The 16,442-nt window shown below is 41.2% G+C and overlaps 1 protein-coding gene across 6 annotated transcripts in view; it reads right to left on the reverse strand.

Annotated features, from left to right (window-relative positions):
- Positions 1-16,442, reverse strand: part of arid1b (AT-rich interactive domain 1B) — a 249,881-nt gene that overhangs the window by 19,884 nt on the left and 213,555 nt on the right. For all 6 annotated transcript variants that reach the window (XM_061794174.1, XM_061794173.1, XM_061794171.1 and 3 more), the window contains 5 exons: positions 6,958-7,085; positions 5,013-5,081; positions 4,804-4,907; positions 1,391-1,579; positions 483-698 (listed from right to left, as the gene is read on the reverse strand). In XM_061794174.1, the coding sequence (XP_061650158.1) occupies positions 483-698; positions 1,391-1,579; positions 4,804-4,907; positions 5,013-5,081; positions 6,958-7,085 (706 nt within the window). The remainder of the gene's footprint in view (positions 1-482; positions 699-1,390; positions 1,580-4,803; positions 4,908-5,012; positions 5,082-6,957; positions 7,086-16,442) is intronic.

Consider the following 16,442-nt stretch of genomic DNA (forward strand, 5'->3'; position numbering starts at 1 on the left):
CTGACAGTCTCTGACGGCACACTAATGTGTTGCGGCACACTAATGTGTTGTGGCACAGCGGTTTGAATCGCTGTTCTAACCAACCAAAAATATGCAGTATGTTGCAGTGCAGCTCTTCACACTTGTGAAAGACATACAGCCACCATAATAAGTACATTGCCGGTGTATTGGATTAGCTCGTTACATCGTACGTAAAGAGGTGGTCAATGAGTGAATTTTATTAAGTGATGACATATGGCTTGATTAATCAACATATTTATAGTAACTCATAGTAACTACAAAGTTGAAAGTCATTCTCTTGCTCAGGTGCAGTGCATTTTGAGACCTAAATGACACACAGCATATTTTATTTACATATACTGTTACTTCATCGTGAGATTTTGCTTGAGGATTTCTAAATTTGATTCAATTGAGTACACTTTTACATCAAGTCTGTGATGGGGTTTGTCATCAAATGTGATCCCAAGCCTAACAATAGTTACCATGGCAAGGCCTCCAATCTCCCGAACAGCAATGTAGAGCTTCCAGAGATCCAGAGGCTTCTTCCCCACAATAGGCAACTGGGAAACAGGAGTTCCTCTCACCTCCATGAAGGACAGATAGCGCTCCACCCAGAGCCGCCTCTCTGGCTCCAAACCCAGTTCGTATAGTCGCAAGATTCGATCACCACTGGACGATGACGAGTTTGGGTTGGCTTTCTGTAAAAAAAAAAACAAAAAAAAACATTAAAATAAAATAAAATAAATACATACAATTAAATATATATATATAAATATACACATATAAATGCTGACATTATGGAGTGCAAAAGGGGTATTGAAAAATGAATTCATGTGATCTGTAGATTCCATACAACATAACATTTTGCTATAATATATAAAATGAGTCTCATGAGGTAGTTAATGTATATAGCTCTTATTTAGATTCCTACAACAATTAGAATGTTCATAGCTCTCGCCTCTTAAATGAACCATACTATTTCATATGAACTACATATAGGCAATTACACAGTCTATTTGCTGTACCTTGTACTTGAATAATTCTCTCTTCCCATGGGAGTCATTACGTTTCATCGCATATTTACACATAGAGAACAAGGCTCTCGGTTATATAGTCGTACGAAAACAGACACTTTGTTAAAAGAATTTAGTTCATAGATTGTCAGCACATTCACAATTTAGTCCATTGTGGCATGGCCTAAAATTGTTTTTGTGTTTGTATAAAAACCCAGAATTTGAGCAATTGTTTTGACTATTCTCCATCTGCAATAAATACACTATGTCATGATACAATTAAGGGAAAAATCAATCCAGATTGTAACTATCTTGCTCTCGTGCATATATATGTGACACACCACTCATCCGTTCATATTTGAAGGTCTGGTACTTACTGGGCTTGGAGGTGCCTTGACAGGCCAAGGAGGGCTGCTTATGCTGTCACTATCATCTCCGTGGTAGGAGGACAAACTGGCTGGGCTGGGTGATAGTGGGGAAGGGACGGGCAGAGCACTGCTTGGCGTGGCCGGCTGCGACACACACTGCTGGGGGCCGGTGGTGCTGTTGCTGTGACCGTCTTGTGACTGGAACGTCAAAAACAACACATTTTTAATGGAAAAAGATAAATCACTTGACTAGAAGCAGACAGAGGTATTTATCATATCTGTCTCATGTAGCCAAATAAATAAACCACAGTATTAGAAACACCTCTGAACCCCACTTTATTTACGTTAATTAAACTATATCCACAATGGTTACCCTATTGTCAAATTATTAATATAACACTCTAATAATTCTTTGACAGTGTCAAGGAAAACGTTTTTGTAAAGACCGAAACTGTGTATAGCATCATATTAGACTACCGTATTTTCACGATCATAAGGTGCACTTAAAAGTCTTAAATTTTCTCCAAAATGGACGGGGCGCCTTATAATGCGGCACGGCACGCCTTATGTGTGCACCGAGTTCCAAAATCTGTAAATGTTGTGTGACTTTGATGAGCGCTCTGCTTAAATGACTGGGAGCATTTCCTGCCGACACGCTGCTTATATAGAGGAAGGTGGACCTGACAGAGGACAGCATGCGGACGTAAAGGGGGAAGGGTGCGCGTGACAGAGGAGGCTAAAGACACGCCCCCAGTAGGTATATAGCTCCGGTATGTGCATCGGTTTGGCTAAGGATCCCCGAAAATGGCACCTACGAAGAGACACGCTTACGAAGCACAGTTTGGAAGCTATTAGTTACGCGGAGGAACATGGGAATCGAGCAGTCGCGAGATAATTCAAGATGAACGAATCCATGGTTCGCAAGTGGAGGAAGCAGGAAAACGAGCTTCGCCAAGTCAAGAAGACGAAGCTGAGTTTCCGTGGGAAAAAAAAGAAAAACAAAATGCGGAAACAAGGCGAGGTGGCCCGAGTTGGAAGACCAACTCGAGCAATGGATTAATGAGCAAAGAACAGCTGGGAGAAGCGTCTCTACAGTCACCATTCGACTGAGGGCAATAACTCGGAGCTTGCCATCATTCCGGGAGGCTTGACGAACCGCTGCACATCGGTGTAAACAGGGCGTTCAAAGTGAAGTTGCGAGCGGCGTGGGAGACATGGATGACAGATGGCGAACACAGCTTTACTAAGACTAGGAGGCAGCGGCGGGCGAGTTACGCCACAATTGGTGAATGGATTGTGGATGCTTGGGCTAACGTGTCTGCTTGCACTGTTGTTCGAGCTTTCGCACGGCAACGAGACTGACTCGAACCTGGCGTGTTTGATGGAGAACTTGCCCAGCTGTTCATTTCAAATACAGAAGATGAGGACTTTGATGGATTTGTGGATGAGGATTGATCAAAAAATAACGTGAGTACATTGTTAAATACTTCTAAAGTACTACCAAACTCAGTTTTGCTCCCGCTGCCTTTTTAAAAACATTGTTTTAACGTGCACGTATGTTTTAAGCTAGCATATGTTTTACCATGCTTGCGCCCAATAATACGGTGCACCTTATGTATGTGTTAAATACAGAAATAGACCCCGTGACTGAGACTGCGCCTTTTAATACGGTGCGCCTTATGGTCGTGAAAATATGGTATTTACTAACTTCACGTACATGTTCACTCTGAGGTTGTGTGGGTTTTCTCGATGTAATCCAACTTCCTCCCACATTCCCAAAACATACTTATGTTAATTGAGGACTCTAAATTGTCCATTGGTGAGAATGTGAGTGTGAATGGCTGCTTGTCTATACTGTATGCCTTGTGACTGACTGGCAACCAGTCCAGGGTGCGCCCTGCCCCTTCCCCGAAGTCAGCTGGGATAACCTACAACTTCCTCAACGGAGAAGAGGTTTGTGCCAATCTTTTGATTGGTACATGGTTCAAAACTGACTATAACTTGTACATCTTACATTCACAAAGACATTTTAAAATGTTGTAATCAAATATTGACATGTTATGCAAAACATCTGTGGCAAACTAATCAAATTTCTCAAGGCTAAGATTTTGCTGAACCGTTGGGTTTGGGCATCGACTCTGACAGGGTTGAAAATACATGAAGTGCATAAAACCAAATCTTGCTTTATGAGGGTAGTTAGTTTAAAATAATAATGTTTATTCTGGCTGTAGTCTGGAGTAAAACTGAAGGACCACACTGAGAGCTATGTTTAATATTTTGACTCAATCATGTGGCTAAATGAGGTAGCCAAAATATTTGAAACAGAAATAGCTCCACATTTATGAGAACATTGTGAAATGAATACGTCTCTGACCATGTAAAGCAAAAATAAAATATAATTATATTTTTATATTATTTGAGTATATATTGTCATTTATATTTAACAGCAGAGCTGATTCAGCTCTCACAGTGTACGTAATGTGGCCAGGGGGTGTATTTGAAATAAAATACACAGGTATATGTCGAAAATAAACAGATGTGTGTTCTTGGTATGTGCATGTGTACATATTTCAACAATAGGTATGAGTTAGACTCTGTGTGTCATCCACCAGTACATCTGTGTGCTTGTGTGCGAGTGTATATGAAACTGCGCAAGACGGACCAACAGCTTGACAAGTGCTCCGGGTCTTCACATGGAATGTTCAAGTCAGCAAAAGCTTATCTTCCCTGCTTTCTATTTCCCTGAGTCTGTATTCTCTGGATCTCTCTCCCTTTTGAGTTTTCACACTCATTCCTGGCAGATAGATCCTCTCTTTTGGGAGCACGAGGGGTCTTTCTAGCTGCTCTGAATGCCTGTAAATAATTCAAGAAGCCCTTACTGCCATGATCAGGAAAAGAAAAGAGAGGGATTTGGAGCAAAAAGATGTGTAGTGGATGTGATGGGAGGTGCATATGTGTGAGTGAAAACAATTGAGAGGGGGGCGGTAAGGGCAAAGAGCAATTTTGTTGTTGCTGAGCTGAGCCAAGTCATGATACAACTATAAGGCGAAATGTTTGGGATGTGTTTGGTTGTGTGCAGTAAAAGTGATGTTTACGTAAAAGGAAGGTGTGTGACCTCTTGTGTGTCTATGCACGTTTGTATGCAAGCGACTTTGTGTGCCGCAGATGCCAATCTCTCGTGTTCTTTTTTTTTTTGTTGCAGTTTGGGGTGCCAAAACACAAGCTCGAGGTAGCTGGCAGCCAAAACAAAGCGGGGAAAATGTTACAAATGGTAAATGTTGAACAAATCATTAAATATGGTGAGAAAACCGAGAAACAACCAACTGTGCTGAGGCAGCGTATGTGTATCAGAACACATTCGGGAGCAAGAGCAAACAAAAGAAAAGTGAGAAAGAAAGAAGCATAAATATAATTTCTCTTACCTTTGGCTTGTGAGTGTCATTGGCGGGGTCATTGTCATCTTTTACATCTGTTTTCACTTTCACATCTGGGCTCATCATGCCGTCACCAGACATTCCAATGAATCCTTCACAAAGGATGAAGAAGACATTTAATGAAAAAATACCCCAAAAATGCAAAATGAAAGCTCTTTGATTAAAAATGTCATCAAACAAATTATGATAGTTTTTACCATGATCGTTCAATGTTCTCTCAAGTGATTTGCTGCTGCTGCTGCTGTTTTTGTATGCTTCAATCATTTCTGAAACAAATGGTAGTTCCTTTGTGAGGTGTGAAAGCTTAAGGATAATGGCTTGTATGACGTCACAGACATTCACCTTTCATCGTATTGACATGCTGCATCCCTCTCAAGTTTGCCTGCTATTTCTTCACAAACGGAAGAAAGAAATACTTCCAAAAGATGGCTGCTGTTCTCCTTTAAAGTGGTACGACAATAACAAGTGGGCGGAGTTTGCATTCACATGACAGTCTTTACTCATTTCAAAGACTGACTGCGTTTGGTTTCAAGTTGAAGAGGAGCTGAGCAAGACTATGTTTCATAGTGGGAGCTGTATATTTCTTATAAAACAAAAGAAAGGATCCTTGTGTACAAGGCTTTTCCTTCTATGCTGCAGGACTGTAAAACTAATGGCTTTTCATGGTTCCTTGGGCAAACTCTGTGACTGCTGCGAAACCTTGGTATTCAACTCATTTCAAGTTCCTCAAATATCAAACGTTGTAATATTTGGCTTTGAATAAAAGGGGTCTATTCATTCAATGTCCTTAGAGGTGCCTTCAGCGACAATTAGCGAGCTGAAGAGCTGAAAGAAAGTCTGAGACATATTATATATATTATAATATATAATATTATTATAATAATATTCTCTGCATGAAAAATGTGAGCGCTGAAAAAATAAGCAGTGTTGTGAGCCTTCTACTCATTCTCTCAGATATGTTTTCTGTAAATTCAACATAAACACACAAAGCATCTGGAGGTTGATCTTGACTGGCTTGACCTGCAGCACCACTTTTCATTCCAGTAACTTGCACAGTATTCTATGCACTGCATTGCATTAGGAAGTAGGTCAGTGGAGCACATGTAGTCAGAACCCTTCAAAGTAAAACTTGTCTCTTGATCAGCAGGATGCAAGGATAGTTGAAACTGATACAAAGGTAAAATGATAACATTCAGGATGAATCGTGCATGACATTGGGTGGCTCTGTTAATCTTTGTGAAAGGCGTTATATAGCTAATACAGAGCAGTGTTTAAATTGCTAAATTATGAATGTACACTATATAGATAAAGCCCAAATTATTCATACACAAAGTTATTGTGCTGGATGCAAAATTATTCACCATTTAATAGTTGTTGTTTTTTTTTTACATTTTGAAAATTACTCATTTGGCTTTGACAATCTTTTGGATTATGAGGAGACAATCTTAAGTATTCTATTTATATACAGATCACGGATGTCAAACTGGTGGCCCGGGGGCCAGATCCGGCCCACCACATAATTTTATGTGGCCCGCGAAAGCAAATCAAAATTGCTCATTGTGTTCTGCTGTAATACCATTGAGATATTTGCAAGCATTTTTTGTTACCAATCCCCCTTTGAAAATGAATGTAATAGTTGAAAAACATGTTTTTATAGGCTTCTGATTTCAAAACTGGCTATTCATCAATGTGTTGTGTATACTGTATGTAATTACAGTATAGGAGGTAATCCTTCATTGATATGGCTTCACAGTTGCAGCGGCCCTCCGAGGGAAGTCATAGCTACGCTGTGGCCAATGACAAAAATGAGTTTGACACCCCTGATCTAGATAGAGCATTCTAATCAACTACAAAGTTGATATGCCTGTACTGAAAAGGGATATTCATGATTGTAGACATTGAATATTTAGTAGAATTGTAAAAAAAATAATAATGAAAATACAGAAAAGAGAGAATCACTAGATAATCAACATGAAAACACACAATAGGTGGGAGAGTGCTGTAGTTTTCCTGGGATGTTGCCTAATAGCACTGTTGATCATATAGTGAAACCGTTCCTAAATATGCATGTTATATAATGTCCATGGCTGAGAACAAAGACAATACAATATGCTCTCTGCCAGTTGGATTTAGCAATCATACCTGATGGCATCAGATTGTAGGCTGGACCTTGTACGTTGACCATGGCTGAAACATTGTTGCCTGCTGGCCGACTGTAGGGGATTACGGTGCTTGCTTGGCTGACGCTAGGTCCTTGGTAGCTTCCCTGCCTTCACAAAACAGGACAAGATGATTATTTATTTTGATCGTTTTGTCAGAAATTAGTTTGAAATGTTCGGCTGTAATGGCAGGTTGTGGAGGGAATGGGATCACAGTGAAAACTGCCGAAGAACAGATGTCACAGATGATATTTGGCAAGCTGTTGTTGCAACTTCTACTTTTATCTAGAAACAGAGTTGACATCGTATCACTGATCAAACACAGTTCCTCCACAAGATTGCAGACGGGTGGAGATGCATCTCTTTCAAGCTCCCTTATCGTCTCCTCTGCAAATCCTCTTTCCCTCTCCCACAAGTCATAATTTAACTAATTAAGGTGTGCTTTTGGAGAGGCTCATATTATTTGTTTCCATGGCAACGGAAAAAATCAATTCCGCTCAATTGCCCCCTTCAGCCTTCCTTGTCTCACGGCTTATCATGTGGTGTTGCAAGTGACATAAGAGGGGCTTATCTGCAACCTGCTGAATGCTAGACATCGCAGCGTGTTTCTGTGTGTGCGCGTGTGTGTGTTTGGCTGAGATTAAAGGCAGCATCTTTCATTACATGCTGGGCAGTCCAAAGCCACTGAAAAAGGAGTTAATAGGGAACACTATGTTTGTATCAATATGGCCTATCTGGTGCTGAAACAAGATTATCTACTCGGCGACCATATTAAAAGAGAAATGAGAGAGATCAGTGCTGTCGCTAGGCCTATTTTAGGGTGACTTCAAAAAGTATCGAAAAAGTAAATATAAGGTGGCTAGAATGTAAGTTGACATTAGTGTCCACTTGTTTATATAGAGACCACCCTTATCACAGGAAAGCCAGTCCATATTTTGCTGCGACCTTGCTTGCATTTGTTACCTGGGCTGTGTGTGGCTCATCTTTTTCCCCTCTTACAGCCGTTCAACTGCCTTTTTGGCCCCGCACAGTCTGAATCCATCTTCCAGGAAGTAATAAAACGAGTGACAATCCCCGGCTTGTGGGGAAGACAGTCGTGCGTGGAGACAAATGGGAGTTTGCCGGCATTGTTTTACCAAAGTGAAAGTCCTAAGAAGACGTGTTTGGTGCAACGCCGTGTCATCTCTGCGGTCTATAATGGAAGCTTTGCCGGAGTTTCGCTTTGGACTTGGAGCATATACATTCCCACAGGAGGAGAATTCCCGGAAGACACTCTCTTCCTGGAGAGATGCCAACTCGGTGACATAGGTGACATGAACCTCGGTACTGTAATTACTCCGTATTTCGTATGAATCATTTTCTTGTATTATCACCAGTGTGAGAGACGCTGTTTTTGCCTTATGAGCTATTTTTTGTTTGTTTGAGGCGGTCACATTAAAGTCCGGACTGGATATCTGTTGTGCACTACAAATGCTGTGTTTCACTGGATGGAACTTACTCATGCTCTCACTTGAAGGATTGCAACACTACTAATACTAATAATGCATTGTATTTCAAGCACCTTTTAAAGAACCCAAGGAGACTGAACAATATATACTGTACACATGCACATGTTTCTCTTGTGTGAATTTGCTTGCAACAGGAATTATTTGTGCTTCTTTTGGTTCATTGTGAATGGTATTTTCTTGTTTTTGTGCAGATTAATTACATTTATTTCATAATTTCAGTACTTGTCAGACGTGACTCTGACTGGCACCTGTTTTCAGACCTCCAATTCATTAAAAGGTTTCTTGTGCCTTGTTCCATCTAAAGGAAGACTACTGTTTGTCACTGCATCACAATACATCACTAGCATAGATGAACAAAGATAAACCTAAATAATAATCATAAATAATAATAAATAAGGATAAATAATAATAAGAATGCTGTAAACATACCTCCTGTGAAATAACACTACAAATGTAACGGTGGTGGAAACACAATGACCAACTGGTGAGCACATCAGCCTCACAGTTCAGAGTTCCATCCATCCATCCATCCATTTTCCGTACCACTTATCCTCACTAGGGTCGCGGGTGAGCCGGAGCCTATCCTAGCTGACTCTGGGCGAGAGGCGGCATACACGCTGAAATGATCGCCAGCTAATCGCAGCAGTTTTTGGATTGAAATCTGGCCTCTGGCTTTCCTGTGTGGAGTTTGTGTGTTCTCCCCATGCCTCTGTGGGTTTTCTCCAGGTACTCTGGTTTGCTCCCATATTCCAAGAACATACATGGTTGGTTAACTGAAGACTGAATTGTCTGGAGTTGTGAATGTGAGTGTGAATGGTTGTTTGTCTATTTGTGCACTGCAATTGTCTAGAGACCAGTTAAGAGTGTACCACGTCTCTCGCCCGTAGTCAGGATAGGCTCCAGCACAACCGCAACCTGTCAGGAGGATAAGCAGTACAGAGAATCGATGGATTGATGGATGTAAGAGTGCCGTAAAACTTTGACACAGTATCTGTATTGTATCTTTGCTAAATCCATTGAAAAACAATTTCTCAGTCTTATAGGTTTATGAAGTTTGTGCTTGTGTGCTGCATTTGCTCATATCCTGTGCATCTCCTGGGGGATAAGCCCGCCTTGTCCATAAATCCTGGTGACACCCCTGGGGGAGACATTATGAGAGGACATGGCAGAAGAAGGTCTACCATGAAAACTGTCGAGGAAATATGATGTACTGATATTGTAGGCAGATTGGAGGACCTGCAAAAAAGAAGTTAAAACAAAAAGAAAAATCACCATTGTGGAGAAATGCAGAGAAGCGGCAAGAAACAATGCAGCCGAGGTTGTGGCTTCCGAGAACATGACTCAGAACATGAACCGGAACACAATATTTTGGAGCAACACTTGACAAATGTAAGAGGGGAAAAGAATAAGACTGTTTATTTCATTCAAGATGTTGATGAATTTGTGTTTGTTGTCTCTTCATGTTTAATGAATAAATTAAAGTTCTCAACAACAACATGGTCTACTGCTGTAAAAAACATTTCCATCATCTTTAATAGTGTTCAAGGAGCTCTTTGACAAGATATGTAAGATGCACACATTTGCTCTCACACTGCATTCCCAGTCAACTGGCACATCTGGCAAAACATTTTAGCGATAGTTTTTTTAATGGATTTTTACAGTATACATGTAAGTCCGACTTTAAAATTGCATGACTTCTGTGGAGTACCACGTTGTGCCGCAAAATAATGGGCAGCACTGGTCTACTGGAAGAGATGCAGCATAATTATGAGCAAGAGGAAGATGTAGAAAAGGTCGTCACTCCTATGCTTTTGTGTAGATAGTATAACGAAGAGAGGGAGGGTACTCAGACCCATTTGGGAATAAAAAAAAAACAACAAAAAAAAAAAACCAAGCACAGGATGAGGAAAAATTAAAGACTGAAAGATGGACAACGCAAGTCACAGAAGAACACAAGTAGATGTATGATATTCTTTGTTGACAAGACCAAAATTTATGCCATTCAAATCATTTCTCACTGGCAACAGTCTCTGTTTTTTCGTAATGCCTCATGTTGGAACCGATACATTTAGCCTAAGAGGAGGGATTGGCATGGTAAACCTCCCTATAATCTCATCTCACAGATGTAATTAGTCATAGAGCATGGGTGATGATACATATGTAATCCCTCAATTGTGGGGGATGGTGGTGGTTTGGGCTATGGAAAAGACACCGACAAGCACCAGAGCCACGCTTATCTGGCCCCAATTCTCAATAATAGGGGTATATAAACTCAATCGTTGGCTGCCTACCTGCTCTCTAATAAGCCCTGAGTGAGTCAACACACTTTTTGATCTTTACACTTCTCGCATTCAAAATGTTTTCTTTGCAGCCAAACGCCTTCAAAGCTGCTTTTCCAGCCCCTCCGCACCCACTCATAGCAATAGGAGACATGGTCTCATGTGAATGGTCAAACATCCAAATCAACAACAACAGTGTTTGGAAGCTTTTGACTGTGCTGCTAACGATTTATGACTAATTCATATCATAAAAAAGGCCATTAGCGAACACTTGATGGAAGCACTGCACAGTGTTTAATCACACTTAATATATGCATGCACAGCTATCAGGGAGGGAGAAAGAGCAAAACTAATTCATCTTTCAGGCACTCAGGCACCTTTGCAACAATGAAGGGAAAAACATGGCATCCCGAGATGCGGGTTGGAAAGAAAAGAATGCAACATAGGGGCTAAAAAAAGGAAATATAGGGAGGGGGGCAAGAAGAAGAACACTATGGACCTGATATACTGGGCCCAAACTTGATTGCTCGAGCAAACAAATGTGGAAACTGATCTCCTAACCGGGCGCAACCAGGACTGCATCTGCCAAATGGGCAACATTTCGACACAGGTCATTTTGCGCATCCTGGGAGCAGCATATTTAATTTAATTTAATTTAGCACCCACAATGGGATTTATCAAACCCCAGACGAACTGTGATGGATGATTTCGCGTCTTTAAATAGCGCGTCCGAATAGAAAGCACAGCGGAACCAGCATAGGAGAGGTGGGAACAAGTCATTGCTTTGCAAGTAAGTCTCAAGTCTTTACCCTCAAGTCCCAACTCGAGACAGGCAAGTGCCAAGTTAAGTCCTAAAAATAATACAATTTATATATTTAACTAATATATTATATATTTATATATTTGGCGGCACGTTGGGCGACTGGTCAGAGCGTCTGCCTCACAATTCTGAGGGCTGGGGTTCAATTCCCGGCCACGCCTGTGTGGAGTTTGCATGTTCTCCCCGTGCCTGCGTGGGTTTTCTCCGGGCACTCCGGTTTCCTCCCACATCCCAAAAACATGCATGGTAGGTTAATTGAAGACTCTAATTTTCCTGTAGGTGTGAATGGTTGTTTGTTTCTATGTGCCCTGCGATTGGCTGGCGACCAGTTCAGGGTGTACCCTGCCTCTCGTCCAGAGTCATCTGCGATAGGCTCCAGCACTCCCACGACCCTTGTGAGGAGAAGCGGCTCAGAAAACGGATGGATGGATGAGTCTAAAATCAAATTCATGACTCGAGTCCACACCTCTGCAGCATACTGCAGGCAAAAGGAGAGGAGGAAATGGGCACTTCAGACCTCCAGTCTGAATGCCGCCTAAAACCAGAAACCCTGACCTTACCCTGTACAGATGATTTCCCCCCCCCCCCCCCCCCCCCCCCCTTTTGTCAAGCGTTCAACCTTGGTTTAGGTCTGTGTTCCTCTGACTTTTATTGTAGTTAGGTCATTAGGTCTAGTGATATATTAATTTGTATCTTGCTTTCACAAAATGTGACAATAACTACAATCATGCCCAAAACACACAATTCACATGTGTGAAGGACATCAGAGAAGGCCACTTTAACACCGTGAGGCAATGCCTGTGTGTGTGTGTGTCAGTGAGTGTTGAAGCCTGTCCTTGTGTTGCTGCACGGGGGTGTGTGTTGTTGCCAAGGGATTGCCATGGTTACGAGCTGCCAGCCAACCATCTGACTCCATTTCTCTAGAAGCGGCAGCGCCTTGCATCCTTCCTGGGTGGTGACAGGCCATGCTGAAGCCTCCCAGCGCTGCTAACTGGACGAGACAGCACATGCACTGGGACCAGGAGGGGTGTGAAGATGGCAGCTGATCGATCCAATGCTTTGCGTGCGTGTGTGCGTGTGCAAGAAAGTGTGACTGAAAGTGTCAGAAAAAGAGCCAGACAAAGAAGGTTGCTGGACGACTGGATCGGCTGGAGGCCATGAATTATATATAGAGCCAATCTGCTCTTAGGGCAGACCGGCCTTGGAGTGCCTAAATCACACACAAACACACACACACACACACACACACACATGTATACACAGTGTTGGGGAGTAACTCATTACATGTAACGAGATTACGTAATTGAATTACAAACTGTATGTAAATGTAATTATGTTACTGGCAGAACATGTTGAATTAAATTAGAGTTGCTTTTATTGGTTACATTTGAAGAAATTGCTGCAAAAGCTCTCGATTTTTTTTCCTATCACTTAGTCCTTCGAAAGCCATCTCTGGTCATGTGCAATTCTGTAGTACTCTCAATCATGACATATTTTTCCAAATATGACCTTGAAGCGCCACCTTGTGGTGCAATCTATTAGTTTGTCTGAGATTTTGAAAAGGTTGACTCATGTTTACCCTTTTGAGCACAAAAGGACATTGGGCCTTATTTACTAACCGTGCGTGCGTACAGATTTGTGCTTAAATCGTGCTTATGCATGTTTGACGCACGTCTGTGATTCATCAATATGTTCGTACTTGTTTTTGTTCATACTCTGCAAACAAATTTAGAACATCCTCAGACCATGCGTACGCACAAATAATGCAGGATCAGCCATCGTAAATACGTCAGACACATCTTGATAATCAAGATGTGTCTGACGTCTTGGAATAACACAGTCATCCATAATGTGACTTAGAGTCCCCTCCAAAAGTATTGGAACGCCAAGGTCAATTCCTTTGTTTTTGTTGTATATTGAAGACATTTGGGTTTCAGATCAAAAGATGAATATGAGACAAACGTTCAGAATTCCAGCTTTTATTTCATGGTATTTACATCTAGATGTGTTGAACAACTCAGGACAGAGCACCTTTTGTTTGAAGCCCCCACTTTTCAAGTGAGCAAAAGTATTGGAACATCAATCCATCCAGTTGTGTGTTTCGGATCATAAGCAAATCCTTTCTTTCTCCATACTTTGGCCTTTCCATCACCTTGGTAGAGGTTAATCTTGGTCTCATCAGTCCATAAAACTTTGTTCCAAAACCATCTCTGTACGTCTTTTCTTTCGATTCCAACGCTAATTTCATGAATTTTATCATCTACAACTACCTCTTTGCTGTGCTATATTTATTCCTTACTATGTATATTAAGAACGTATGCACTCTTTGCTCATTCTCGGTTTTTAAATAGTTTTTGTTTAGGTTGTTTTGTGCCATGTTCTCTAATTTAGCTTTGGAAATGATAAAAAAATTCCCAAAATAGTTATTAGGCTATATGTTGTCGGTTTCTGTGTTTAGCAAGCTTTCCAATGATACCAACATTTTGCAATAAGGATAAAGATTAAAGTTATTAAAGTTTAGGATCAGCTATCACTTGCGACTTCAACCTCTGTGCATTGGCTGAGACGGACGTCCTTTTATAGGGAAATAGGGGCGCTGTTTATGTAGACTGCAGGCCACGGGACCGAGCCACGTATGTTTTCTGATTTAATAACATACAGTGGTGCGAAGAAAATTGGCTGGTACACATGTGTCATCTTTATAACAATGGACTTTAATGGAACATTCACTTATCTGGGTTGTCATATGAAGCGATATTGTCTAAATTGTGCATATTTGTCATTAGGTCAACATGGTATGGTCCACATGCTGTACACATATAACACAAAAAAATAAAACAATATTACTTATAGACATTTCATCATGTTTTCTTATCAGTTTCTTAGTTGTGTGAAGAACAAAGGTGGTTCATTCCATAATAATTATCTATGGTTTTAATGTTTTGTTTTGAGGAAACATCCAAGAGTCCTGTTGATGCATTGATGCATCCATCCATCTTCCGTACCGCTTATCCTCACTAGGGTCGCAGGCGTGCTGGAGCCTATCGCAGATGACTCTGGACGAGAGGCAGGGTACACCCTGAACTGGTCGCCAGCCAATCGCAGGGCACATATAAAGAAACAACCAGTCACACTCACATTCACACCTATGGGCAATTTAGAGTCTTCATTCCACCTACCATGCATGTTTTTGGAATGTGGGAGGAAACCGGGGTACCCGGAGAAACCCATTGATACGTTGATTCAAAATTAATTAATAGTTACATTACTATTATATTTTCAACAGGGTAACTTGGAATTGTTCCCAACACTGCACACACACGGGCGCAGACAAACAAAAATGGACCCCCCTGCACAACCGCACACAAATAAAGGCGGCTTTTAACATATTAAATCCAGAGAAAAGCTGCTCTTCAACTCACTCTACTTTGCTACCCCCCAAACATCAAACAACTCTCGATGGATGGAGGAGAAGCCATTTATTTTGCCCATCTAATGAAAACAGAGCGCTCCACAAGCCTGCCAAGACTGCAAGCGACAAAGTGCCACAGGCAGTATCCCCGTTTCTGACATTCAAGTGCTGCTCTTATTTATTTAGGAAATTTACTTGCTAAGAAGGGCAGAAATGAATTATTTGGCAAGGATTTGCCTGGGAGCACTTCTCTCTTCCGACATTTTTCTCTCTGCAATTTCCCTTTGATTTACAGTTTTTTTTCTCTCTAAGCTTTGCGCTTCTTCTACTAAGTGCTTATTTTTTCGACAGCGCCCTTTCCTATAGCTCCAGGGACTTTTTGTAGTGTTGCCGGCAGCGCTGGAAGTCATTTGAAAAGGCAATTCTGTCCTTAGAAGATGCTGCCAAGAAAAGCTATTACCTTTTAACACTTTCTGCCTTCCTCCAAAATTCCCTACCATCAATCCATAGTCCCTAAAAAAAACTTCTGCCACACCTACTTCCTCCATATTGGCATGCCTGATTCATAAAGGGGTTTATGAGAGATGAGACAAATTCAATCTTAATTAATATTTAATTAATTAATTAATGTATTAATTAAAACAAATATTAATTAAATTAAATCTTCTTTCGTGACTATTTTGTGGGATATCTGTTTAAAAGAGGCTAGAGTCAAACGTCAAGGGTAAAAACTTTGGATCTTTGAGGGTAACAACCCAAAAACAAGCACTTGTACACTAAATGTATATGGGAATCTGAATCTACATGATGTCCTTTTCTTGTATTTTTTTTTTTTTCTATTTACGAAGGGAACTGGCAGCTGTGCAGTTCACTTAGGGTCGATGCATCAAAGTGGGAAACTCGACGTGTGCAGCGACTAACAACTTGTTTCTCAGACAGGGAGGAACTCGGTCTGAATATTTTGGAACGTTGCACTGAGATCCGGAGAGCAAACGGGGCACTGGAGCCTTTAACTGTTGGTTTTCGAAGGCCAATTTTCTCCTGATCTCCCTCAGATGTTTTAAGGTGGGATCTGAGGGAGGAAAACATCACAAGGCAGCACAGGAAACAACAGAGAAAAAAAAGCAAATTGGAAGGAAGAAAGACTGAACGAGATAAAAGAGTCTGGGGTAGGATAACAGAGCAGAGAGGGAGAGGGTGATACAGTCGGGAGAGTTGGTAAAAAAAAAAAAGGAAACAGGTGAGGGGGAGATAAAACACAAGCAGGCAGAATGATTGACAGCAGATAGGAATAACAGTTTTGGCAAGCAGACCCAAGAATTTCCTTTTTTAAAATGCCAACTTAAATTCTGTTTATTCTACAAAGATGCTGCAGGGAAAAGATTTGATTAATGAAGCTCCTAAGAAATGGGAACTTATTACGAGATACACTTCCCAAAAAGCCAACAC

Source organism: Phyllopteryx taeniolatus, chromosome 13, assembly GCF_024500385.1.
Source record: "Phyllopteryx taeniolatus isolate TA_2022b chromosome 13, UOR_Ptae_1.2, whole genome shotgun sequence".
In the NCBI taxonomy this organism is placed as follows: Eukaryota; Metazoa; Chordata; class Actinopteri; order Syngnathiformes; family Syngnathidae; genus Phyllopteryx; species Phyllopteryx taeniolatus.